This window comes from Micropterus dolomieu, linkage group LG10, assembly GCF_021292245.1.
Source record: "Micropterus dolomieu isolate WLL.071019.BEF.003 ecotype Adirondacks linkage group LG10, ASM2129224v1, whole genome shotgun sequence".
NCBI lineage: Eukaryota > Metazoa > Chordata > Actinopteri > Centrarchiformes > Centrarchidae > Micropterus > Micropterus dolomieu.
The window spans coordinates 14723543-14751106 of record NC_060159.1 but is presented as its reverse complement, the minus strand read 5'-3'; the positions used below and the strand labels follow the sequence as shown (position 1 = coordinate 14751106).

The 27564-nt window shown below is 41.7% G+C and overlaps 2 protein-coding genes across 7 annotated transcripts in view; one reads left to right on the top strand and one right to left on the bottom strand.

The window, feature by feature from the left end:
• Positions 1-12718, top strand: part of LOC123977436 (tyrosine-protein phosphatase non-receptor type 14-like) — a 44767-nt gene extending 32049 nt beyond the window's left edge. For 4 of the 6 annotated variants that reach the window (XM_046060092.1, XM_046060095.1, XM_046060093.1 and 1 more), the window contains exons 9-20: positions 722-809; positions 1000-1082; positions 1293-1353; positions 2036-2114; positions 3326-3795; positions 3888-5204; positions 6315-6455; positions 7410-7628; positions 9110-9238; positions 9464-9698; positions 10364-10527; positions 10782-12718. In XM_046060092.1, the coding sequence (XP_045916048.1) occupies positions 722-809; positions 1000-1082; positions 1293-1353; positions 2036-2114; positions 3326-3795; positions 3888-5204; positions 6315-6455; positions 7410-7628; positions 9110-9238; positions 9464-9698; positions 10364-10527; positions 10782-10910 (3115 nt within the window). In that variant the 3' untranslated portion in view covers positions 10911-12718. The remainder of the gene's footprint in view (positions 1-721; positions 810-999; positions 1083-1292; positions 1354-2035; positions 2115-3325; positions 3796-3887; positions 5205-6314; positions 6456-7409; positions 7629-9109; positions 9239-9463; positions 9699-10363; positions 10528-10781) is intronic. The other 2 variants (XR_006826672.1, XR_006826671.1) reach the window with 2 other exon arrangements.
• smyd2b (SET and MYND domain containing 2b) lies at positions 11396-25807 on the bottom strand. The gene is made up of 12 exons (XM_046060111.1): positions 25394-25807; positions 23854-23917; positions 22022-22132; positions 21859-21919; positions 20371-20495; positions 20068-20135; positions 18824-18926; positions 15541-15651; positions 15236-15356; positions 14722-14896; positions 13930-14038; positions 11396-13427 (listed from the first exon to the last, which is right to left on the bottom strand). Exons 1-12 carry the CDS (start codon positions 25561-25563, stop codon positions 13347-13349), a joined length of 1299 nt encoding a protein of 432 aa, XP_045916067.1. The 5' UTR covers positions 25564-25807; the 3' UTR covers positions 11396-13346.
• Positions 25808-27564: the final 1757 nt, after the last annotated feature.

The following is a 27564-nucleotide window of genomic DNA, read 5'->3' as shown; positions in this document are numbered from 1 at the left end:
TTCTGCACACGGGACAGGGCGACTGCACTGTATTAAGGAGAGGATGACCGGGGCCATGTATTGCGAGATTTTGGGGAACAACCTCCTTCCCTCAGTTAGAGCATTGAAGATGGGTCGAGGCTGGGTCTTCCAACATGACAATGACCCGAAGCACACAGCCAGGATAACCAAGGAGTGGCTCTGTAAGAAGCATATCAAGGTTCTGGCGTGGCCTAGCCAGTCTCCAGACCTAAACCCAATAGAGAATCTTTGGAGGGAGCTCAAACTCCGTGTTTCTCAGCGACAGCCCAGAAACCTGACTGATCTAGAGAAGATCTGTGTGGAGGAGTGGGCCAAAATCCCTCCTGCAGTGTGTGCAAACCTGGTGAAAAACTACAGGAAACGTTTGACCTCTGTAATTGCAAACAAAGGCTACTGTACCAAATATTAACATTGATTTTCTCAGGTGTTCAAATAGTTATTTGCAGCTGTATCATACAAATAAATAGTTAAAAAAATCATACATTGTGATTTCTGGATTTTTTTTGGATTTTTTTCTTTTTTAGATTATGTCTCTCACAGTGGACATGCACCTACGATGACAATTTCAGACCCCTCCATGATTTCTAAGTGGGAGAACTTGCAAAATAGCAGGGTGTTCAAATACTTATTTTCCTCACTGTATACTTATGAATTCTGTGTGGGAAAATTAAATCCTTGCATGTATTTTTGTGTGTGACAGGTGGAAGGACATTGGCACCATAGCACACAACAAGTCTGCCATCACAGTGGAGATAACAAGCAGAGACGACACCATCATTTTTCACATGGTGAGTGTTGTGTCTGCAGGTGGCCTCAGAGCGCACACACACTCACACTCAACGGAAGTTAAACAAAAATGTACAAATACATTCCCAGATATCCCTACAAAAGACAAATAGAGGGGCTTGTTTTTTTTAGAAATACAACTGCTGTCAATTTAAAATATCAATGTTTATCTCTCTGTGTTTGTATGTACAGGAGGATATGGAAATGGCCAAGTACATCGCTCGTCTTTTCACGGCCAGACACAAATTCTACAAACAGAACAAGATCTGTGCAGAGTGAGTCTCAAGGCTATCAGAGAGGCCAGCGAAAGGCCACTAGAACGTCATTTTAATAGTTCACCAACCTTTTGAAGGTTAAGTAAAAAAAGTGTAATCCCAAAACATATTCTGTAATGTTGATCCTGAAATGCTGATACATCATTCACTGTACTTTTAGTCTGTGAATCATGCCCTATGTTGTCCTCTAATATGTTCGTTTCCCTTAAGGCCCACTCACTCACCTGCACCAATCAGGAGGAGACCCACTTGGACTAACCGCCGATCTCTGGTACCGTCATAAGCTTTTGCTTGCTTTGATGTGGTTCAATATCACCAGTTATTGCTCTGTGGTTTGACACAGTCCTGTTTATGATTGCCTCTGGCTTAAAAATAAGGGCCAGGAGACAGAGGGTGAATTTTGTAGGGAAGACAGACACGGCCGTGGTTAGAGATTTGACCCTGCTCTCCCACACAGGGCACCACTTAATTGTGTCATGGAGCCTTGGTTTTAACATGCGTTGGTGGTGTGGTGGGTGTTGTTGGAAAGTTTGCAAGGGTGTTGCTTGGTCTGATTTCCGGCGCGACAATGAAGGCAGTGATTTGTGCGTCTCCCTCCCTGTTGACCAGACAATGGCTAGGCTAAATGTGGCACAATAGCTGTTCAGTCAGTCCACTCCAGTGCTCAGATGTTTGTCTGGAGAAACGCAGGCATCGGTGGTTGACAGCTCCACGGCCCTAGGTCTGAGTCGGTCGCAGTCATCTTTTGTGTGTGGATGTGTTAAGACAGATAGAAAGTGATGTCTTTGTAATGCAAAAAAATTAAACCTATTGAAAATCATTATTTAGGAAAGATTGCAGTGTGACATTTTAAGGTTTATTTAGAGGCTGTTTCAGTATGTGCCCATCATGATGATGCAGAACAATTAATTGCATCTGCTTAAATGTCTTGCATTAAATGCTTCTTCCTTCAGCCGCGGCCCCAGTCCTGTAACTTCCAGTCAATGCATTCCCAGTATGGAGAGCATTATCAGGACACTCAGAGCTCTCAAGGTATGTGTTACTCACTCACTCACTCACTCACTCACTCACTCACTTTAAGTAAGTTTCAACCCCTCATGCTCACTGCTTTTGACCACAGTGTGATTTAAAATTATAGCCTCCCTGATAATAGGTGAAGCATTTGAATGGAGCTAATTGTGTCTTTCCCATCAGGCGTGTGACTCATGGCCCATTTGTATTTTAACAATCTCCCAGCCAATCAGATCCCAACGTTTGGGGTGCAGAGCAGTGACCTCATTTGTGCTTCACTCTTTCATTGACTCGTTCACACACTCAATCTGCCTTATAATCCGAAGAGCTTCACTCATGTCGGCTCAACAGTAAAACAGAGCGAGTGGAAAAACATTTCTGGGTGTGCTACTATGTGTGGGTGTGAGATCATTCTGCAGTGTGACCTCAGGCATCACACTGCATTTGTGTGTGGATGCAGATTGTTTGTCTGCCTGCTTGTGGGCTTGAGATAGTTTCACACGAGAGAATGCTCTATTTGTTGTATATAGAGGAATAGCATGCATACCACTGTCTCCTTCATTATGGTGGGAAGAAAATATTCCAAATCTGTCCTGTTCTAAGTTGGTACTACTACTACTGGGAGACAAAATGTCTGAGGTGGTTTGTACTGCAGAACCACCTTGAGGGTACCACAACTGACCAGATAAAAATATTAAAAGGGAACACCAAAACCATCTTCGGTACAGAATCAGGTTTGCCCCAAACGACAAACTTGTGGATTTCCCCCTTTGTTGTGTGTCTCTAAGAAGTCCACCATTTTGTTTTCGTGATTTAAGTTACTTTTGGTTTTCTGTTTGTTTCTTTCAGTGTGAACACTCTTCACTCTTGTGGTCTTATGGGTTCACCGTGTATTCTGTTGTACATTACATTTATTCATTTAGCTGACGCTTCTATCCAAAGCGACTTACAATTGCTAAGTATGTCAGAGGTCGCACGCCGCTGGAGCAACTAGGGGTTAAGTGTCTTGCTCAGGAACACGTGTCACAGTGAGAAAGTGAACCTGGGTCTCTCACACCAAAAGCAGGTGTCTTATCCGCTGCGCAATCACCACCCTGCTGCACTTGCTTTATTTTATTGAAAACTTTAACATACAACTCCACCAACTGTTTGAACACTTGGTAGAGAGGTAGAAAAAATAACTTCCCTCAAACCCTTTTTCATTATTTCTTACTCCCTCTTTTGATCTTTAGATAGCATCTTCCATGACGACCCCTACTACAAGTCTGAGACCAGTCTGGACCGCTGTCAGGTGGACTTTCCCTTCCGAAATGGTACCGTGCCCAATGGAAGCATGTACAGCAGCCCTAGCCTGAGCTCCCTCAATCATTCCCAGACTTTTGTTCCGCCCTCGCCCATGTCCTCCAACCTCAGCATCCCCGGCAGTGAGCTCATGCGCCCTGACTACATCCCCAGCCACCGCCACAGCGCCATCATTGCTCCGTCCTACCGGCCCACGCCAGAGTATGATGCTGTCATGCGGCAGAAGCGACGCATGCTGCCGGCTCATCATGACCTCCATAGCCAATCTCTGCGCAGTCTGAACATTAGTAATGCGTGTGCTTACCGCCAGCCTGAGGCTCTGGTATATAGCCAACCAGAGATGAGGGAGAGGGGCCCTTATCATGGCCTGGGGCCCAGCCCAGGACCATACACACCGCAGGTAGAGGTAGATGCTCTGTCTTTGATTTTAAAATGTTTTTTGTATCTTGTTCTACATCTCACACTGTCTTTCTGTGAATGTTGGCCTTGCAGATCAGCTATAGTAAGCCAGTGTCCCATGGCCCTCATCAGGGAGGACCAGCCAGCAACCAGGGCCCCTGTCATTCACCCTGTGTAAATGGAGGTGGAGGCAGTGGTGGGGTTGCGGGTGTAGGAAGCTCCATCTCTCACACTGTCAGCACACCTGAGCTGGCGAACACCAAACAACAGGGCACTAATGCGGGAAGCTATGCAGCTACAGCTAACATGCTGAGAAACCACATGTCGCGCCCTCCTCCACCTTACCCTTCCAGCTCCTTCCGCCCGGCCACCAGCACCCCGGACCTGGCCAGTCACCGTCACCGCTGCATTGGGGGCAGCAGTCCGGAGCTGGTTACCCGCATGGTGCAGCTGTCAGTCAAGACTTTCCAGCCGGACAGCTCGGCTGTGGTGCACCAGTCCTTGCAGGAGGTTAGTGAACCGTTAACTGCAGCTGCTAAGCACCGCTCCACCCTGGGCAAGAGACACAGCATGGAGGTAATCAGCAGCATGAGAGGAGGTGGAGGAGGAGGGATGGAGGGTTTGGTGATGAAGGGCTTGAATGCTCCCCTTCATCGGAGGAATACTCTCAGAGAACATGTGATGCCCCCCCAGCCTCAGTCCATTCCTCAGCCCCAGACACAAAGCCCTCAGCCACAACCCCAGCCGCAGCCTCCACCTCCACCTCAGCAGCCACAGGAGTTGCCCATGCAGATGCCTGCCCAGAAAGCACCTGAGGCTTCTGCAGCTCCTGGGCCGGTAGCCTACCAGCATCAAAAGACTCTCTCTAATGCTACCATGCTCATACATAGTAGTGAGAGTGAAGAAGAGGAGGAAGAGGAAGAGGAGAGGCCTGAGCTGGATGTTCAGATCCCAAGTCTCAATGAGGACATCAGCATCAGCGCTCAGCTGCAGGCTGCTCTGGCCAAGCTGCCTAACAAACCCCCTCCAGAGTACCCTGGTCCTCCTAGACCTCCTAGCAGTGCTCAGATCCGCACCCACAATCACAACCACATTCACCACCTCAACCATAATCAAGGACTACAGAGCAACCAGGGACCAATGAACCCAAACCAAGCCCTGGGCCGAGCGCTCAAAACTGGGCAGAGCTCAGGTGGTGGCGGTGCAGGTGGTAGTGGTGCAAATGGTGGTGGGACACTGACCCGGGGGGACCAAGGAGGGGTGAATGGAGCGGTTTTAGGTCCATCCATTTCAGAACCGGACCTGACCAGTGTGAAGGAGAGGGTGAGGAAGGAGCCAGTCAAAGAGAGGCCGGTGTCAGAGATGTTTTCCTTAGAAGACAGCATAGTGGAGAGGGAAATCGCTCAGAGGGTAAGACAATCACTCAGTAATTTATAATATTTATTTTATGGTACAGCCAACATATTTTGAATCATTCATGTTATTTATTTATTAAGTGCTGAAATGTGAAGTTGATTAATTGATTCGTCAGTTGGTAAGAAAAGGATTTCAAAAGGAAAAGCTAGTTTCATAGCTCCTGATTAGCAGTAATCCAAGACCTGAGAGGGTAGCACTAGGCTCTGATTCCCCCCAGGCTGCTAAAACCCTTATAAATCCCTCAGATTATTCTTTGGGTTGGATGTTCTTGTGTAGGTCCGCTCTCTTGCTAAGGCACAAAAATTTGACACAGCACCAGAGTCCAGGTATAAGTTAAATCATATAATCGCCACACTTTAGCTGCTATAAACCTCTCTAACAGTGACCTGGCGTGGCCGGCTGTTCATAGTGTGATTCAAGTCAATGAAATTCCAAAAATATTTAAGCTGTTATCCCTCATTTACACCAGCTGGTGTATCTCCTATCTGGAGGGTACCCCTTGTGACCCCCAAGCTGTTGTTTTGACTGTCCCACAGGGAATGAAGGAGGTGGAGAGGTGAAGGGTGGAGCTGTCCTGAAGGTTTAATAGCTTCAGAGATTAGGAGAGGTAATCCTTGGAGGAAGGAGGGACCGTGCAATGTGGGTCAGAGTTTGGCTAGTGTGGTAGACAGAGCAAAAAAAGACAGAGGGAGTGTGTGTTCTGCAAAGAAAAGGAGGCCAAAGAGGTAGGTGGGAATAAACAAAGGGCTGAAAGAATGAAAAATATTTGAGGAAGTACAAAACAAGGATGAAAGCATCCAAATAAGTTGAGGGCAAAGTGAGATGGATAAGAAGCTGCAGGCCTACCCTTAATAGGCTTTGTATACGGGGCTCGTTAGTTCACACCTTTGGACAGAACACAAGGGGATTGGTACTGCCAGGTTTGCCCTACAAACATGACACGCGTACACAAACACACACACACACACACGTCAAATTATCCCTGCCTACTCCGACACACGCACATGTGCGCGCTTGCTGTTTTGTGGCCTGCGCAGATTGGTCAGTCTTGCAATGCTGCCAGTACCTGTAGCCATGACACCGGGATTTTCCTCTCTCTTGAAGACGCTGGAAAGACAGAAGATGTCTGTGGACTCCATGAAGAGACCGCTGATGATGGCCGCCCTCAATGGCCTCTACGTGGCCCGAATGCCTGTCCCTGAGAGTCCTGTGCAAGAAGGGGCCAAAAGTGCTACAGACGAACGGGTAAGAGGTTCCCTCTCTACTATATAAAGTATGTGTGGAGCTCCTTGAGTTTTTAAGTTTTCGTGTCTTTAACTGTGTATCAGGAAGTATTTGATCAAACAAATGTCCTTTTTGGCTTGTTTTTCAATTATACAGTAGATTCTACTCTGCCCAAATCTTGTGGGACACATTATCAAGTGAAAAATGTTTTGTTTATTTGTGTAAATGCTAGTAATTTTGTGGTAGAGTAGATAGATAGATAGATAGATGTAAACAATTTAAGTGAAAATATAATCACACCACAATTAGACAGCCTCTGCCAGTCTGTGTTAAGAGTTTTATTTCATTTTCCTTTTATGATTGAAGGATTAATATTTAACATACAGGTTCCTTAATTGTTGGCAGTGGTGAAGTAAACCCAAAGATGATCTTATCTGATAGATGTGAAGAAAAAGCTCCCTTTTGAGTGGAGGTGTGAAACGCAGCCTTTGTCCCGACTGTTGCTAAGCTAACGGGGACAAGCCCTAAGTGGGCTGTGGAACGCATGGCATGGTGGTGCTTATCGCCTCTAGGGCCATTGGTATGTTAAGAATGTGACCCGAGAGAGAGAGAGACAGACAGACAGAGATGCTGCCCTCTCAAACATGACTGGCCTAATAAACACGAACCCTCACCAGGATGAATACCACCACTGCACATTCTGCTCTTTTACAGCTGTGTTGATGCATTATGCATACATTGTGTTCTTTGATATTGAAGCTGTGAGTGATGACGACAGTTTAGAAATGTGGACCTAAATTATAATGAGATTTCTGGATTCTCCTGGTCTGAATAGTCTCTTTGGTATGGTGGAATGTAAACGAATAAAAGCCCCTTGGGGACTGAAAGAGAAACCTCTGAATGATGTGTTGCTTGGAATTCAATGACTAACACCCCCTCCTGTCTCTTTCTTTCTTTTTCTCTCTGTCTCTCCAGTGTAAGACCTTGGAGTTGAAGCTGGAAGAGGAGCGGGTCTTCACTGAGTATGAGCAGGTTCCCAAGAAAAGGGCAGACTGTGTTCTCACAACAGCAACTCTGCCCGAAAACACAGAGCGCAACCGTTTCCGTGACGTTGTTCCGTACGAAGAGAATCGGGTCGAGCTTGTACCAAACAAGGAGAACAATACGGGCTATATCAATGCCTCGCATATGAAGGTGTGCTTGAGTGTTCAAGGGTAACATGTCAAAAAGGAATTTTAGGGATGTTTATAGCACCCACCTTTCTATAATCCAGTCTTTTATGTAAGTGATGTGATGATTTCATTGTGTTTACTCATGATGGGTCATTTTGCATATGAGAGAGAGAGAGAGAGAGAGAGAGAGAGAGCGAGCCACATCTCCAAATGTGACCTTTTCATGAGCTAAGAAAAAAAGCCTTGTCTTTGTGACTGTACATTTTTCAGGATATACTATTGGTTTTTAAATAGTTTATTTATTTTAAGTAGCTAAATCCATAAAGGAATCTTTGTTCAGAGTATGCGCAAATCTAAAATGCTCATAAAAAAACAAGTGGATGGAAATGCAGCTATAGGTAGATAACGCCATACAACATTGGATGTTTACTGTGCCAACATGACAGCCCGGATTTTAAATCAGACTTTATCATCTGTCAGTTTTCAGTGCAAACTCATATAGAGGGAAACAATTATATTGACTGGTAAACCAGTCAGATTTAGTAATTAGTGTTTATGCGTATGGCTCTTAATCACAGTTACAGTCTCAAGAGTGTTTTGCAACACTCACATCATTCAACATAAAGTAAAACAAAGAGCATAAACTTGATACATTGAGCTCTCTGCTAGTCTTTGTTGTGGTCACTCCTAAGCAGTGAATGGCTTGGAGGAAAGGATGAAAGGCAGCTGTTGAAGGCTGTTTGGGCCTTTAAGCTCACAGAGCTCGTGGAATTCCCAAAGAATGTGGTCCAAACTCCAAACCCTCTTAAGTCAACCTGAGCTCCTCTCACTAGCCCTCTATTCATGCTTACTTGCAAACAGTGTGCACGCACAAGCCTGTGTGTATGCATGAGTTTGCATTTTGTGTGTATGCCTAATTGCTTGCCTAAGTTCGATCCCCAAAGCGGCACTGAATCGCTGCCTATCACGGTGTAACCCTCTTACTTGCCCCGTCATTTAAGGAAGCTGCCACAGAACAAAAGGCCTTGTTTATTCCCCATCCATCTCTTAATACAGTGTTTACAGTCACGAGATGGCCTGAGGAAGTAGCCTAGACATTCTTATTATGTAATGGCACTCTGAAGTGTTATTTGGCTGGAGTGTGTTGAAGATGGGAAGTTTTTTCAGTACTGTGTGATGCCTTAGGATTGTTAATGAGGGAAAGCAAAAGAAAGCTAAAGAAGAGGGGTTGATGGTTTTATAAATAAGGGAGAAGATGCAAACTGTGGATGAAAATGATGTTTGTACTGCCCTCCAGTGGTGGATGACACTACTGTCAACGTGTGTTAAAAAGTTTTTGACAATTTAATATATTTTAAATTATAAATTCATTAATTTCTGTCTTGCCTGTGTGATTTCATTTGAATTTGGTATGTGAGTAGAGTGATTCTTGTTTGCACTGCATTCATTGTAATCTCCATGTGCACTAATTGATTCTGTGTGTGTGTGTGGGTATATTCCCAGGTGATGATCAGAGGGGAGGAGTGGCACTACATTGCCACCCAGGGTCCGCTAGCCAACACCTGCGCAGACTTCTGGCAGATGGTCTGGGAGCAGGGGGTCAACGTCATCGCCATGGTTACTGCTGAGGAGGTACACACTTGCACACATGGCACACGCAGATGTGGATATTTTTCAGCGGCCGACAGCTGGTGTCTGTGTGGGAGAAATAGGACGACAGTGAGAGTGTGTGTTACTGTATCTTTGTGTTTATGTATAGGTGCTCCTATTTTACCTCATCCCCTTCTTCACTTTTTTACTTCCCTCCAATCACCAATCCATCCTTATCCTCCAATCTTCACCCTCTCGTCCATCCAGGAGTGTGGCAGATCCAAGAGTCACCGCTACTGGCCCAAACTGGGCTCCAAACACAACTCGGCCACGCATGGAAAGTTTAAGGTGACCACCAAATTCCGCACCGACTCAGGCTGCTACGCCACCACAGGGTTAAAGGTCAAGCACCTGCTGTCCGGCCAGGAGAGGACAGTCTGGCACCTGCAGTACACTGACTGGCCTGAGAAAGGCTGCCCCGAATATGTCCAGGGATTCCTCTGTGAGTGAAATTGTGCCATGATTATCGTAATCAGTTTGTGTGAATTTCAAGACATAATAAATGACAAAACAATCAATGTACCGTCATTGTTTAATGTCTAATTAAGGGATTAGTTTGACCATTTGTGAAATATATTCAGTTTCTTGCGTAGAGTTAGATAAGAAGATTGATACCACTCTAATGTCTGTATAGTAAATGTGAAGCTAGAGCCAGTAGTTAATTAGCTTAGCCTTGCATAAAGACTGGGAGCAGGGAGAAAGCTAGTCCTACTCTTCAATGGTAAAAACAAACAACACCTCAGAAGAGTACTTTGCACTTCAATTTCAAAATTTGCAAATAAAAAACCAGCAGGTCTAAAGGTCACAAATTAACTTTTTTCCCCTCATTTTTTAAATCCACACGAAATGAAAAGTAAAAATAGTATTTTGTGATTTTACTTTTGGACAGAGTCAGGCTAGCTGTTTCCCCTGTTTACAGTCTTTAAGATAAACTAAGCTAACTGTCTCCTGGCTCTAGCTTCTTATTTATTGGACAGATATGAACTCTGAAAATACACTCTGAAAATACACTCGAAATGAAAAAGATTAGTTAAGTGAGCAACAAAAGCAGTTAACCACATTCAACATGCCCACGTCTTACCTTTGCCTCCTCCTTCTTTCCTGCAGCCTACCTAGAGGAGATCCAGTCAGTAAGAAGACACACTAACTCCATGCTGGACACCTCAAAGAGCCTCAATCCACCTGTGGTGGTGCACTGTAGTGCCGGGGTGGGTCGCACCGGAGTGGTCATCCTCACTGAGCTCATGATTAGCTGCCTGGAGCACAATGAGGTGGGTCGCCAGCGGGCTTACAGTTTTTTTTTTTTTTTTTTTTTTTTTTTTTAAAAGATACACCACATTTGCAAAACATTATCCAAGTATGCAGCCCCACATACATGTAGCCTAGTTACCGCTCACTGTAATGTAGCAACATAATACATTTGACAGTTTACATTTCTAAAGGACTGTCTCTCCTTCTGTTGTTTTTATTTCTCATTTTTCAATTATCATATTTTGTCTCTTGTCTCTTCTTCATTCCCCTTCAGCCAGTGGAGGTTCCCACCATGTTGTCGGGGCTGAGGCAGCAGAGGATGCTGATGGTGCAGACCATTTCCCAGTATAAGTTTGTCTACCAGGTCCTCATCCAGTTCCTCAAGAACTCCCGCCTCATCTGAGCCCCGGGTTCCTGACATTTGACCTTACATGAGGAGGCAGGATGGCACCATATAACAACAACGGTACTTCAAATTAGCACGAGGACTGCTACCAACCAATCAGTTTTACTGATTGGTTGGTAGCAGAGTTTTCTGTTTGGCAGTTTATGTTTATGGAAATTTAAGTAGATTTTCATACAAACTCGCCTCTGGGGAGGAAAGGATGTGTGTAGGCCTGTATAGAAAGAACATTTCTCCTAATAAGTGTATTCAGATGTTCTTTTTCCCCCTGGGTAATATTTTTGGACCTGGTCCTTCTGTATGGAGAGTGCATGTTTGTGAGTCAGCTTGATTTGCCTGCAGGTGTGAATGTGTTATTGAGAAGTCTTTGGAAATATCTTGAGAAATCTAATGTCAGTTTCAGTTTACCTGCTACATTTCCCATTCAGCCATTATTAGAAATGGCACTATGCTGCATGAACAGTAGGTGGCAGCAGTATTATTACTATTTTCTATACTCTGAAAGAGTTTGCCAGACAAAAGTATTCTTTAAATCACTGTTCTAAAATGTTCATTTTATTTTTAACAGAGTATTGATTAATACAGCAAATATTTACTTCAACATTATAACAAATGTTTTTATTTATTTAGATTGTGGTCACCTTTGCCATTGAACGGAGCATTGAGAAGCATGTTGATCCTTGTCCTGTCAACTTACTTTCCTTCTTTTGAACTTAATCTTTACTATATTTTTCGGAAAGCCTTCCTTGTCAGTGTCAAAAAGATCGCTCCAAATTTCCTTTTGCAGTTGCCTCATTGGATACAAATCTATTAAGATCCCTCCTCCACACACACAGTAAATTCTCACAGTTGCTTGTTTGCTTGTTATCACATTTCTTACCTAAAAGCATTTAAGTCTATAAGCTGTTTGTCCAATGAATTGGAGACAATTTAAAATATCATTTCACTCTTTGCATATGCAGTCACTAGAGAATTATGTCCTTATATAGCAAATACAGCATCATTGTGCCTTATTGAAACATGAAACAAGGGGAAGTTGCCTCGCTGACATCTCTATCGTTGTTATGGGGCTCTGGTTGGGTTTTCCTCCAAAGATTAAATCTTTAAATCCGTATTTAATATTTTGTGTTTTGTTTAAAGAACAACTCCAACATTTCAAATAATTTACCTAATTCTCAGTTAAGGATTTGGCAGTAAGAGAATGCTGATGTATTGGTTTATTTTTTAAGGATAATAGTGTAAAAGTGACACAACTAAGAAAAGGCAGCCGTTATAATAATCTGATCCAAACCAGGTAGATTTCTATGTTGCCATTCCTGTTCATAACATTACATTCTGAAGAATTTCCTTTTACATGTTTAGTTAAATGTACTTTTTATTTTTCTGAATCGTAATGCAGTCAGCCATGTCCAGAGTAACTTTGTACATAATGGGCATGTGAGAAGATTTCTAAAAATGTTTTATATAGTCTCTTTTTTTGACTTGGTACCCTAAAAATACCGCAACATAATAAACTATGCATGCATTTTTATATTTCAATGTATATATTCTCAAATAAGTCTAAGCTTTATGCTTTAAGTGTTTGTTGCACTTCTGTTCTCTTTGTGACAGTATTTTCTCATACTGCATTCCACTGTTTGTTATATTTAATTTTTCCCCTTTTTGGCAAAACTACCAGATACCTTTCAAAGTATATGTACATATGTTTTGTATATGCGTTTTGAGTACATCAAGTTGTTTGTTTTTCTCTACCCTTGTATGAAGCTGTCGTACTTGCTTATTATGCAATAAAGCCTTATTTTCTTTAAGACTGTGGCCACAAATTCATTTGTTTTTGAAAGTTGAAAGTTTTTTTTAGCTGGTAATGCTGACTGTGTGTTGGAGAGGGTTTTTCTCGCAGTACTGAAGACATTAATTAGCAAAGAGCTCTCACGCAAGGTGTTAATGCAAATACAGTGCTCTATCCCAACCCTCCACTCAGGCACATACTGCAGCTTTTATAGGCTCCTTGCGGTGAGGCAGCTGTCCTGATTGACTAACAGGGATTTTGTTGCGTTGACCACCTACACACACATGTAAACAACTCAATTCTGATGGATGACAGGGTCCAGCTGACGTGTCCGTCACAAGCCAAAGCAAACATGTGAAAACAATTTGGTAAAGAATTCTCAAACACATTATGGTCAACATAAGTAAACTTTCACAATGTCAGATTTTCACATTGCTCACAACGAATAGGTTCATGCAAACATAACACTGATGTAAGAAGTTAAATCTCAAAAAACACATTTTTCCCATAAAAACATGAATGCTCTCTATCTTTGCTTCAGTGCTAAAAAGAGTAGAAAGTGCCACCAGTTCTGTAAAGCTCCAAATCAAAGGACTGTGTGCAGTCCTCAGGGATTCACGGTGTTATAGCATTTCTTTCCTTTCTCTTCATTTTCCTGCTATCTCTTTGCGCAACTCTGTCAAGTAGAAGTGATCCTTCCCATGAGCCACCTCCATAATGGCCATTGCCTATAAACACATAAACAAATACCATTTTACAGCATGAAATATGTACCTGATTTCTAGGTCTGGGTATATCAAACCTCACTACCTTTTTCATACCAAATGAAATGTGTCAGCAGAGTTTTGAAAACTGTTAAGTACTGAAAGCTGGAATCCAATGCATGGTAAAATTTATAATAGTTAACCTATTCCTTGATTAGACAGATTCCTCTAAAAATTTCAGACCACAATGTATTTAAAGTTATTGGATTGCTGGTTGTTGTTTGTGTTTAGACAACCCTTAATACTTTTGTTAAATTATGTTAAATGTATATTCCTATAAAGAAGAAAAAGGTTTAGTCTCTGTACTGAAACTGATTTTGATAGGAAAATTCAAATGATACCCAGTCCTCATGATTTTGTCAGTGGTAGTAGTAGTAGTCACTGTTGTTCACTTTGTTAAAAGTGCTTTGTAGCTGCTCTATTTGAGTATGAAGGTCCGATATAAAATCTCAGCAGGTCATGTTACCTTCTTGAGAGCGCTGATGCCCAATGAGTGCCTCTCTAGCCCCATGTACAGTCTGCCCAACTTCAGGTACATGGAAGACACATTCAAAGAATAGGCTGGATACAGCTTGCTGTGTTGGAAAGAGATCACACATACTGATTACACTTAAAAATGTCAACTATTGCTTTCAAGAGACATGATGTCTTTTTGAAGGCACTGATATCACCAAAGATCCATCATTTCCTTTAAAAATCTTCTTCCGGCACTGTTACTGTAATCATAAAGAAAGTATACAGTGAAGCACAAGTTGGGGCCAAGGGAGTGAAGAGTACTTGAATGTCCTTCTTACTTGAGTAGAAAATGACTCAAATGACAGTACTCAAGGTATTTTTTTATTGAACTGTGAAACTGATGAACTTGCAAGAGACAGATGAAAAAGAAGTAAAATTGAATCACCAGAGACAGAGATATCCTGATGTTTACATCCCGGTATCGGTCAAACTCCAAAAATACTGGAACCTTCAGTTCCCATGATGTCGTCCATAAGCAGCTGTTTATTTGTGGAAGGTACACTCTGACATTCTGGTACTATATCTTTTATGAAGAAACACCTTAGTATCCATACCAATTATACATTTACTAGATGAGAAGAAATTTGACTTAAATGAAACAATTACCTATTTTAGAAACTAATAAAAACACGTGCATGTACAAGTACATGAAAGGCCTATTCAGTTGAACAGCTACAATCTCTCATTTCTGACATGCACGGTTAGAAGGTGTGCAGAAAGATGTGCGTTTCTGACGGTTCACCTGTAAGGTTTGAGGATCTTCTCGCCGTATCTGATAGCTCCTATAGCATCTTGCATGTAGAGACAAACCCCCATGGCCTGGTACATCATGTGGAGCATGTACACATTGGAGTCATCAAAGATGGCACCCATCTCATCCAGGCTCTGTTCACACATCTCCAACAGCTCGCTAGGGGGTGCTAAAGAGTCAAGGCTGCATCAGCACAAGGTGAGGTTTTAACCATAGGGTTTAACTGAAACGTCAAAGGGCCTCTGATCATACAATCAGATGTTTTTACAGTCTGGGAAGCTACTTTGCTGAAGAACAACTGCTGCTTATGAGAAAATGTACACTAATCCCCATTATCATCATGCAAATTAATCCAAAGCACTCCAAAGAGTGTTTTACAGCAGGGGAAAGTGAAGTTTAACTGTTGAGCTATTAGGCTCATAAGTAAGCTTAATAAACAATGAACGGTTATGCAGACAAATTGTACACACAAGAGACAATGGTATTTAGTGGCATTGAAGGATATTTTTTATGTGTTTTAAAGCCCGGAACTCTCTGACGGTTTTTCTGGCGTAGCGCACCATGTTGCTGATGACCTCTGCCTCGATGTGGTCACTCCGCTTACGTACTTTCAACTTTGCCTTGTCCTGGAGGTGAAGACAGGACACCGAGCAGGCTTGTCAACCAAACTGTGAAGTGCAATTTTCGCAATTTTCCATGTGAATTACAGTGGCAGTATCTGAGTGCTAATCCGTGCTTGTTAACCAAAATAATTAAATACAATTTGTTCATTTAGTGATTTTTTATCCAGTGCTTCTTGTGCTGTCTTACCTTGGACTTGGTTTTGCATTCCTGGCACTCACAGGTGAAGTAATAGGACTCTCTCAGCCTGTTGTTGCGGTCGTCTGTTGGATAGAGGAGGTCTATGTAGCTGATGAGCACCTAGAGGGGGAAATAACACACAGTCAGGCAGTCTGTCAATTTTATTTATAGTATATTGCCCAATATCACAAAATTGTCTCAATGGGCTTTACAATCAGAACAGCATACAACACCCTCTGACTTTAGACCCTCAATTCAGTTGAGGAAAAACTACCCTCAGAAAAACCTTTTAATGGTGAAAACCTGATGAAGAGCAACAGAGGAGGGATCCCTGTCCCAGGTCGGACAGACGTTCAATAGATTAAAATGTTATGAATAGATTTTAAACACATTGCACTTGAAAATCCTTAATAATCCTTGACATATTTCCACTTGTTTGAATATCTCAATTTGCTGCCAAACAGCCACTGAACTGCAGGTGACAGGGTCAGTCTGAAAATAGCCCCGCCGGCCTCTTTAATCAGCTGCTGCATCCCCCCTTCAAACCACACACGCTCTTCTTCGACAGCACTGTCCTGGCACATGGACACTTTAACTATCATTGACCTGGCGCTGTACATCAGCTGTGATGTCACGCTCTGGTCATGCCAAAGCCTTCACACTCCTGTCTTTGCCTTTGAATCTCACACTCCCAGTGTCAGGTCTCCGAGGCTTTTCCATTTTTAAGCTACTCATCCATGAGAAATATCCTTGAGAAAATGACCAGAATCACTGCTTGTCAAGCTTGTTTCAAGATTTAAAATTATAGTTTGACATTTTGGGAAATTTTATTAAAGTTATTCACTTTATTGCCTAGAGTAAGATAAGATGATTGATATCACTCTCATGCCTGTACGGTAAATACGAAGCTATAGCCAGCACCCTTTTAGCTTAGCTTAGCACTAGACTAAAAAATGGGACAACAGCTAACCTGGCTTTGTCCAGAGGTAACAACCGGATCCCTTGTGAAGTCTCCTCTGCTTGCCTGGTAACCTTATGGTGATGACAAGACTCTAGGAAGTTATTGAGCCCAGCAAAAAAACAGTCGGGCAAATGACCCTGGCAAAAACCAGGCATTTTGTTTTTACATTACATTTTGCATGGATTAACAAACAAGATATAATGTGTTTATTGAACTTTGGAGGTGCTGGTAGCTGCTGGCTGTTTCCCTGTTTTCAGTCCTTATATTGAGCTAAGTCAGTCATGTCCTGGCTATAACTACAGTATCTCACAAAAGGCAGTACACCCCTCACATTTTTGTAAATATTTGATTATATCTTTTCATGTGACAACACTGAAGAAATGACACTTTGCTACAAAGTGAAGTACTTACACTCTACTTGTATAACAGTGTAAATTTGCTGTCCCCTCAAAATAACACATCACATAGCTGTTAATGTCTAAACCGCTGGCAACAAAAGTGATTACCCCTCTAAGTGAAAATATCCAAATTGGATCTAAAATGTCAATATTTTGTGTGGCCACCATTATTTTCCAGCACTGCCTTGGGCATGGAGTTCATCAGAGCTTCACAGGTTGCCACTGGAGTCCTCTTCCACTCCTCCATGATGACATCACGGAGCTGGTGGATGTTAGAGACCTTGCGCTCCTCCACCTTCTGTTTGAGGATGCCCCACAGATGCTCAATGGGGTTTAGGTCTGGAGACATGCTTGGTCATCCATCACCTTTACCCTTAGCTTCTTTAGCAATGCAGTGATCGTCTTGGAGGTGTGTTTGGGGCCATTATCATGTTGGAATACTGCTCTGTAGCCCCGTCTCCGAATGGAGGGGATCATGCTCTGCTTCAGTATGTCACAGTACATGTTGGCATTCATGGTTCCCTCAGTGAACTGCAGCTCCCCAATGCCGGCAGCACTCATGCAGCCCCAGACCATGACACTCCCACCACCATGCTTGACTGTAGGCAAGACACACTTGTCTTTGTACTCCTCACCTGGTTGCCGCCACACACGCATGACACCATCTGAACCAAATAAGTTTATCTTGGTCTCATCAGACCACAGGACATGGTTCCAGTAATCCATGTCCTTATTCTGCTTGTCTTCAGCAAACAGTTTGCGGGCTTTCTTGTGCATCATTTTTAGAAGAGGCTTCCTTCTGGGACGACAGCCATGCAGACCAATTTGATGCAGTGTGCGGCGTATGGTCTGTGTACTGACAGGCCGACCCCCACGCCTTCAAGAAGGAAGCCTCTAACCCTACACTGTTATACAAGCTGTATACTCACTACTTTACATTGTAGCAAAGTGTCATTTCTTCAGTGTTGTCACATGAAAAGATATAATCAAATATATTCAAAAATGTGAGGGGTGTACTCACTTTTGTGAAATAATGTACTTATTTAATAGACAGATAGAAGATTGGTATTCAATTCAATTAAATTTCAATTCAATTTTATTTATATAGCGCCAAATCACAACAACAGTTATCTCACAGCGCTTTTCATAAAAGAGCAGGTCTGGACCATACTCTGTGATGATATTTACAGAAGCCCAACAGTTCCCACCAAGAGCAAGCACTAGGCGACAGAGGCAAGGAAAAACTTCCTTTTAAGAGGCAGAAACCTCGAGCAGAACCATGGCTCAGGGTGGGCGGCCATCTGCCTCGACCGGTTGGGGGTGAGAGAGAGAGAGAAAGAGAGAGAGAGAAAGAGAGATGTAAGGAGAGAGAGAGGGGAGGGAGGCAGCCTACACTATATACACACAGAGGTACAGACAGTGAAGGTGATGTTGCTATAGACTAAATGAAAAATGGTACAGATATTTATAATAGTGTTAATGGTAACAATCGTAATGTTAATGAGTATCTATCTTCCTCATGGGAAGAAAGAAAATAAGTGTATAAAGTATCTTCAACCAAGACATTTCCCCTTGATTTTAACCCACCTTGGACAAATAAGTGTATTGCAAAAATGTAAAGTGGCAGAAAACAAATTAAAAACAATTCTTGGCTTTCTTGGTTTATATGTTCCTATATATTACTGTAAGATTAAAAGAAAGTATCATTTCATTAAATTTACTGTTCTTTACCAGTTGAAAGGGAATTAAGTAAATCTTTCTTTCAGCACAGGCTGATCCACCAAATCGATTTGAATCGAGCTCACAGACAGACAAATGTTTTACACACTCTGCCCTCTCGAAATAAGCACTCCTCCCTTCTCCACTTGCACACACAAAAAAAAAACAGAACAAAACCCAACCCCCTCTAATGACAGCTGTCGCCTTTTCTCACCTCATCTCCGGCCTTCATGTTCTGCACTGCCCGAACCTCAGCCGTGGTCCCGTTATATGTTACTATGACACTGGGAAGACAGCTGTGGTTTATCAGTGCCACACTGTGGAGAGACAGACAGGGGGGGAAAGAAACAGATAAGAATAAAAGCTCTCTACTTTCTTATAATCAAAGTAGGGGGGTGAAAAAATTGTCAACTTATAACTCCTGCACAAAATACTTATACTTATTTATTCCAGCATCCTTTGTATTATGCTTCATTGCACTGTGTACATGTGTACATGTATGCATGTATATGTACTTGTATATCATATCCACCCCCGACATGTACATACTCCTGCATCCTTTGCACTCTGCTCACTGCAGTATTTGTCAATATGTCTATATTGTTTTTGTTCATAGTGTGTATATTTGTTTTGTCTACACTGAAGTCTGTGTCTGATTGTATTTTATTTTTATTATTGTGACTTTGTATTTTTGTATGAGTAAGCACATCGTGAGCAATGTGCAATCCTGAGTCAAATTCCTCGTATGTGTACACATACCTGGCAATAAAGCTGATTCTGATTCTGATTATTATTGCTCAATGCAATGACATAACAGCGACATAATCTTTTCAGTGGTATTGGCACTATGCTATAACAGAGAGGTCTTAAGTGTCCCTGAAATATGTTAGCAATCCTACTCTTTCCTAGGTGGCAAGCTGTAAATAGCTCAAAAATGGAGCTGAGAGAGCAAATTCACCTTCACACAACCAGTTTTACAATTTAACAGCCTCAGCCGCACAGCAGGGAGAGGATTTTACCACCAAATGACCAACTGGAGAAGAAAAGTTGTCTTGCTAGGAATTGCAATCTGGCCTATTTGGATATGTGTCACATTGCTCTGAATATTAACCTTAAAAAAATAAACAAACAAATAATGCTAACTGTAGAATGCAGCATTCATTTAGTAATATGGTTATGTCTCCTTTTTCATGTGGTGTTTCTGTTCCTGTTTTTTCAAGAACAATGACAGGAGTCCTAAGCAAATGACTAATGTCCCAAATAAAATGAAGGAACCAACACATATCCAAAGAAGCCATTATCTGGTAGACTGAGAGTAAAACACTGAGACACTAAGAACCACAGAAGAAGCTCTGTAAGGATGGGAGAACGTACTGTGTGATACTGTTTATATGTACTGTTGAAACAGCACAGAATGAAAATGTGCTTGTATATATGCATGTGAGTTTTCCTTCTTACTCTGGGTAGACTGCCGTACCCATGTGGGACAGTTCATCATCCTCTATCGTGAAACCATTACAGGCAACCTGTTGAATAAAGGACACAGGGGAGAGAAAGAAAAAACAATCTTTCGCCTGTTTTAAATCAAATTACAATTATTCTTCTTAATTTCCAGTAGTGGAAAAGCTAATTGTTTGTATTACAGGATATATGCTTACTTGGCAGCAAAAAAAGAATAAGAATCTATGGGTATTATTATCACCTGTGATTTATGTGTGTTTGTTTGAGTGTGTGTGTGTGTGTGTGTGAGTTTTTTAGTACCTGGGAGAAGAGGGTGAGCAAGTCTTTATGGTCGGGCAACTCCAAATGTTTGGAGTAAAAACGATGCAGTCCAGCAATATCTGCCTCGTTCATTTCTCTTTTCTCATTATCTACGTCCTCCACGTCTGTGACGGGAAGAAGACATTTTGATTTGATTAATCAAATATGTATTTTTAACAGTTTACCCAGGGTGGCATGTGTACTGTTTGGCAGTACTATGTTTTCCTTTAATATAAAGCCATGCAAACTACTTAAGCCAGGTTAAAATTAAGAAGTGAGACAGAAACAGACTAGAACATACCATCCTAATATGGATATACCTTCTTTGCCCAAATGAAACACTAGCTTAGTACAGCCATTTGTAAGAAATTCTTATCTGCAGGAAGCAAATGAGCTATTTAGTGTCTCGCAATGTCTTGCTGCTATTTGACGCTAATTTGAACAGAACTTGCACAGTGTTTGTTTTATATCTGTGTAAGATTTAGCATTTCTCTCAATCTCTAGATTTTATATATTTTATATCTTTTATATATGGACATTGTGACTGGATGTTCAAATTATACTGAACTGCAATTATGCTGTGAATCCGTTTCATATCTGATTTTGAAGTGATAATCCAATTACTAGACACACAGACAGGAAGTTCAGTTCTTTAGCTGGTTTAGAGAAGTTTTCATAAGGTCTTCTAACAACTGTAAATAGACAGGGACAAACAGCTCTCCTGCCCTCGTCACTCTCTCTATGCCAAGGCAGGAATACACTGTCACCACGTCATCCATATACAGTCTACAGTACAGCCAGATGGTGCGCGTGTGTCTTGTCCCTGACCTTTGACACTAGAGTCACAGTTCTACTATTCGTACATGAGACGCTGACTCAACAGAGACACAGCAGATCACAGGTCACACACAAACATGGGCATACTGACAAAACTGTGTGTTCCTTTAACCGCTAGTTGCAAGTAGCGGCTAATGTAGCCTCCGGCCGCCTCCAGCCGCCTCCGGACTCCGGCCTCAAACACACTTGAGGCACTTTATTAAACTTTGCACAGCTCGCTCTGGAGTCACTGGCTGGAGCCAATCCCAGCTGACATCGGGCGAAAGGGGACCCTGGACAGGTCGCCAGTCTATCGCAGGGCCCTTACAATCACGCAATCAGCACTGTGTGTGTTAGTTTAAAGTGCTCTTCTTCCCATTCAAGTTGTTACACTTGTGGTGTTGTCTATACTGTATATCTATAGGATATATATAGTTGTGGCCATGGGTGTTTCTCTCAGTCTAATCTGAAAGGATTTTGTTTTTTAAGAGGGACATCTAGGGACACTCTTCTTCCAGTAGGCCTACACTTTCTGAACACTTGCTACTGAATCTGCACTGGCACTTTTAAGGTAGGTATTTAAGGGTTGTGCCCAAAGAACGATCAACATAAAATCACAGACAAAAACCATACTTGCTTTTATGTCTGTGTGTTAAAGGAGAGATAACTCACGTGATTGCATCTCTCCTATGAGCAAGATCTTCTCAGAAACACATCTTTCTTTCTGTGTTTTCTGTGGAAGACAGACATGATTAACAGGAATGGTCTGAATGAACCACAGTATGTGACAGACAACACTCCAAAAGGACACTGTGTCTTTTAATAAGTGTCCAACCTTCTTGGCAAGGATCCGGGCCACCAGGCGGCTCATCTCTGACGGGCACCAGTTCTCTCCGAATGCAGTCATTGCAGAACACTCCAGCTTGTGCATGGCCCAGTCCCCTTTCTACACACAAACACATAGAAATATCACAATAGCATGCAAAAGAGCAACCCGGTTGCAAGCTATTTATGCTTCATGAAAACGCATCCATGAAAAAAGAACAGTTGGCATATATGGCCCCTGAGCTTCACTACCCGCTGAAGCATTATGCAGCACGGTGAAATGGGACTCCACACTGTGTTAATCTAATGTTACCCTCACCCATTTAACCCTCCATTTTAGTTCATCATAATCAAGTTAGTGCAAGTTTATCACACAAATCGCTTTCCATACAGTATGTCGTAATTTACATACCACGTTATACAGACACATGCAGGTATATAATATACTGTACATGTCGTATACATCCCAAACTGTACTATCGCCAGCCAATGGCAGTCTTCAGTTCAGCTGAGCTGCATGTTTTTTCGGCTGGGGAAGGAAACTACAGCACATAGAAAACTCCCATAATCCTCTTTTCCATCAGTCAACCCAGATTTAATTAAAATAACGCACAATAAAATGCATTTGAAGTGACACCATGGTTATCAAATCAGAATATAGACTGAATTGCTATTGCTATACCCATGGCATCAACTGCACCCTCCTCACACCTCCTCTCCTTTTCACTCCATGCTCAAGACCACCCATCCAGACTGCTTAAGGACTGTTCAGATCATCTCTGTGAGGTAGTTCTGCACATTTTCAGTCTGACTCTTTTAGTCTGGAGAGAGTTCTGGTCCTGTGGAAAACTTCCTGTGTGGTTTTAGTACCAGGACTGAACACTCCAGGGAGCCCAACCACTTCAGACCAATAGCCTTAACTTCCCACCTGAGGACTGAACCCTGCTGAGCTCAAAGCTGGACCCCCTGCAATTTGCTTATCAAGCAGGCATTGTGGCAGATGATGCTACTTCACAGATCTCTATATACATACAGTATATCATTTAAATTATACGTACACTGTGCAATTTTTTTCCTGTGCAATTAAATTTATTTACACTGTGAAGCCACCTCCTGCTGTATTCAGTGCAATCAAATCTTTATGCAGTTCATCCATCTCTTAAGGCAACATTTTTTACCTACTATATACAGTATATATATATTTTAAGTATATTACGATATGTGTAATTATTCTGTGCAATTATCCATCACATATATCTGTATAATTGAAAGGTGCATCTAATGTATATAATTGGTATATTCTATTTCTAATTATTGTTTGTGTATTTTTCATCCACCACTCTTTTTCACGTACATGTTGAATTTTGAGCTGCTGTTACAAGCGGATTTTACCAGTGTGGGATCAATAAAGTTAAACTTATCTTGTTAAACAGTCTAAGGTGTACTATGTCAGTCTCAGGTGTACTTAGGTATAGCTGTGCTTAGAGCTGCATGCTAGAGTGACGGGAATGCAGTCACTTGTTTTAGAGGCGTAAGGGATCACCCAAATGATTCCGATCCATCCTATAATGACCATCAATGTCTAGATTTATGTCAGTCCATCCAATAGTTGTTGAGATATTACACCTCCTGGCTTAAGTGTCAAGACAGTGCACGTGCAAATATTGTTATTCCTCGGTTGAACCTGCTTGTGTTTCAACATATAGTAGCAGTTGTAAAGGAAATACACAGTAAAAGCTGTAGCTCTGAGCTACAAATTAGGGTCCTTTGCCCTTTCCATTAACCACTTACACAGGAATCATTACATTACAAAGTAATTCTGTCATTCCAATAGTTTCCTACCTGGCATTTTACATTGCAGTAGCATGCTTTCTTGCACTTCCCACATCTTGCCAAGCCCTCTTTCCTATAAATGACAAAGACGGTTCTATTAGCTTATGGATAGTGCAGAGTACACAATTAAAAAGTTACAATAAGATTCTCTCACATCCTCATATAATTCCTCAGACACACAAAACAAACAACACTCAAATGTTAGATATCAGAGCTCAGCGGATAATGCATATAAATGTAGTTGTACGTCTATGGCAGTAGCTATCTAGCTGTACGTGAGTGTCTGGTTGCTTGAGCGTACAAGTCTGTGTATGGACATTTTAACATCCTGCTCCATTACTCTGAGACAAGAAACAGCAGTTGCCAGTGGCCTGTCGTAACTGATAGCGATGAAGGACTTTAAAACATTCTGTGGTATTTATAGAGCTGATCTTATGACCAGCTGTTGCTCTACCACACTGAAACATAACTTCACCCAAAAATGTTTTGAGACACTTGTTGTTAGTAGTCACACTAAGTTCAACAAGCTGGTAATTGGTGGGTGAAAGGCTAAAGCTGGGAACACACTAACTGATGTAAAGTACAGGTAAAGCCCTGAATTTCACCATGATGATTGATTTTTACAACACAACAGAGTCTGCACTAAAGTGAACTGTATCAAACATATTGGATCCTTTATGATAAAATGCAGTGTTGTCTTTTGTTTTGTGGTACTAAGAGGTAGGGATACAGCAGATTAGTAAGTCATACTTTAAAATATTGCTGCACAGAATCCAAACTGTGCAAAGACTTACACTTCTGCAACTTTCCACATCTTCGCTCAGTACTTCAGCATCATTTAAAGTGTGATTGGAAGACAGATTATGGTATAAATCCTTCACAATGAACCTCACAGAATCGTCCTAAATATAAAAGACTTCACACCACTGGGAGACGATGTGGACAATAACTAATCTCTCAATGTTAAACATAACAAATATATAAACTGTTGTTGCAAGAGTGATGATGTTTTACATCACAGTACTTTACAGAAAAGGGTGTGTACGCAGGGCAACCAGCTGCATCCATACCATCCTGCAGACTACAGGACAAAGACAATTATTAGACATTAGATTAGATTTTAACTGAATGTTATCATTGTTACTACAAAACAGCTGTGGTATAACACATTCAGGCAAGCAAACACAATCAAGAGCTAAATGACTGGCTGTATGATTAAGAAAAAAAGCATGAGTGAGATTGGGCCAGAGGGGGTGTGCAGATATGTGGAACCAGATATTGGCCACATGAACCACAGTTCAGAAAGAACATAACCAAAATAGATTTTATTGAGTGACACATTTATGACAAAGAGCCCACGTGGTCCTGTATGTAGGTCAATAACAAATAAATCGCATGTGAACAAGTGTTGCATTATGCATGATGTCAGGTATCATCACAAAGTTGTGCAGTAGGTATCTGATACAGGCGAAAGTGATGAGACGATGTTCTTGACGAACTGTATCACGCAATGCTTAGAGAAATAACTGAATTAAAAATAACCATTTACCTGGTGAAGCAGAACTCGCAGTAGTAGCCTCTCTCCTTTACTGATAGCACATAAGAGTAAGCCTGGCAGGAAAACAGCAGCTCTCCAACTTTAAAGGCCCTGGTAACGCGGAGACCTCGTCCTTTTCCCGGACTGTCAAACCTCTCCAGTCCCTCGATACTGCCCGTCATTGTGCCACCTTCGAGTTGTCTTTATCCAAAATGTTTCAGCAGGACCCGGGAGAGAAGTGGGAGGTGGAACCCCGGCTCTACGTGTTGGGGCGTCACCCTCCCAATAATAGTTCATAATGGCATCCAAAGATACAGTAAAGCCCAGCCGCTACTTTAAACAAACAAACATTATAAAACTTTTTCCTGTGACAGACAAACTCCCTACTTATGTTATAGCACCCAGTAATTGATTTAGAGAGCCCTATGGAGCGATTTTACAGTTAAATTACATTTGTAGATGGAGTGGGGATGGCTGGGGGCTCCAAGGCAACAAGGTGCCCCCCCCCCCCGAAAAACCCCAAGGAAAACCGATTTTCCGATATCCAAAATAGTTATCACTGTAATTGAATTGAAATTAATTAATTGAATTGTTTAGTTGAAATACTTAACAATCACAATAGCAATTATTATTCTGCTGTTTCACCCAAGTTTCATTGGGTTTCGTCGTGAGTGAAACAGCGCCCCTAGTGGCTGCTCTGTGCGGTCAACGATGAGATTAAACTCTTGAGACTTTATATACAGTCACTGTCTGAGACAGCAAATATGGCAGAAGAAGTCGATAATGTAAAGACAGACAATCAGATGCTGTCATTGTGGGACAGTGAATTAGTCTCTGGATGAGAAACTTAACTGAATTGTAAGGCTGGTCTCATAACAAATAATAGAAAGCTAACTTTCTGTTGTTTTCCGCTAAATGAAGCGGTTATTTAGATTGTTTTCCAGTGTTTCCAGCTGTGTTTTTGTAAGACTCATTAGCTAACAGTGAAGAAGTTTATGTTGACAATCAAAAACAGCAAGTGCAGTGGGACTACATGGCATGGTCATTCACCAACTCATCTCCATAGACTTCAGCATCAAATAATGTGAGTCAAGATAAACCACCCTTTTTCTGCCTGATTCTATGCCTGTCTGTCTCTTTGCTGTCTGTTTTTTCCAGTGGTTAAATGTGTCAACTTTAACCACAAGGTTATGAGGTTATGTAACCTTCTTTGCAACACCATTGTGTTATTGATGCTATTTATATAGACACAGTAGCAAGGACATCTGCAGGGGCTTTGAATAATTTTCCCAATTTTGCATTTATTGGTTGTTTGGTCACCTGTTGATGGAGTGTGGAGGTCTGCTTGTTGCTTGTGAGAATGTCTTCATCTGTGCTGTATGAGTCAATATATTGGAGGCCTTGTGGGCTGCTTTTGTATTCCTAGCATATGAGAAGAGTGTGTAGGTCATGTGTTCATTATATGTTGATGCCTTTCAAATCTATGAATGTTTTAATGTTCAATATTTTAGTGTTCAGTCTTTAGGCCTACCTGTTTCAACTATAAGCTTTGTATTACTGTAGTGATGTTGTTGTATTCCACCACAGTAGAAGATTAATAATTATCTGAATTAGTTTAATTTGTTAATGAACACATACAAATATTGTTCTACTCATCTCTCAACATGATCTGTCTGACTTCTGAAGCACTCCGCTGCTAAAAAGTTCACTTATTTTAAGTTAAGAGTTAATGCAACCGGCTCCTAGCAAAGAGCAATTGGCCCCAGTCTGACCCCTGTGGTTTAAATGGGTCAGAACCGCCACTGTATAGATGTGATAGGCGATATTGATAAAATCCTCTATCACAGAAAATTAAATTTTATATCATGGTAGTGATATATATCGTGACTTAGTAAACACCGGCCTCTATTAGAGTTCTATTAGAGCATCAGACATCCACTTCAAACATTTGATGCACATGTCAAATAATGTTTAAATTGTGTTAAAAAAACAAAAAACAACATCAATTTGAATTGCCTGCAGTTCATCTCCAGTGTTGGTAATTTTTGCTGCAGTTCAGTAAGGCCATCTGGTGGTGACAGCTAATAATGTCTTGGCAATTGATGGCTACACCATTGTACAATGTCATTCCTTGTGGGCTGGCAGATGTGTGCTTGTAGATCAGTTCACAAAATACATTCATG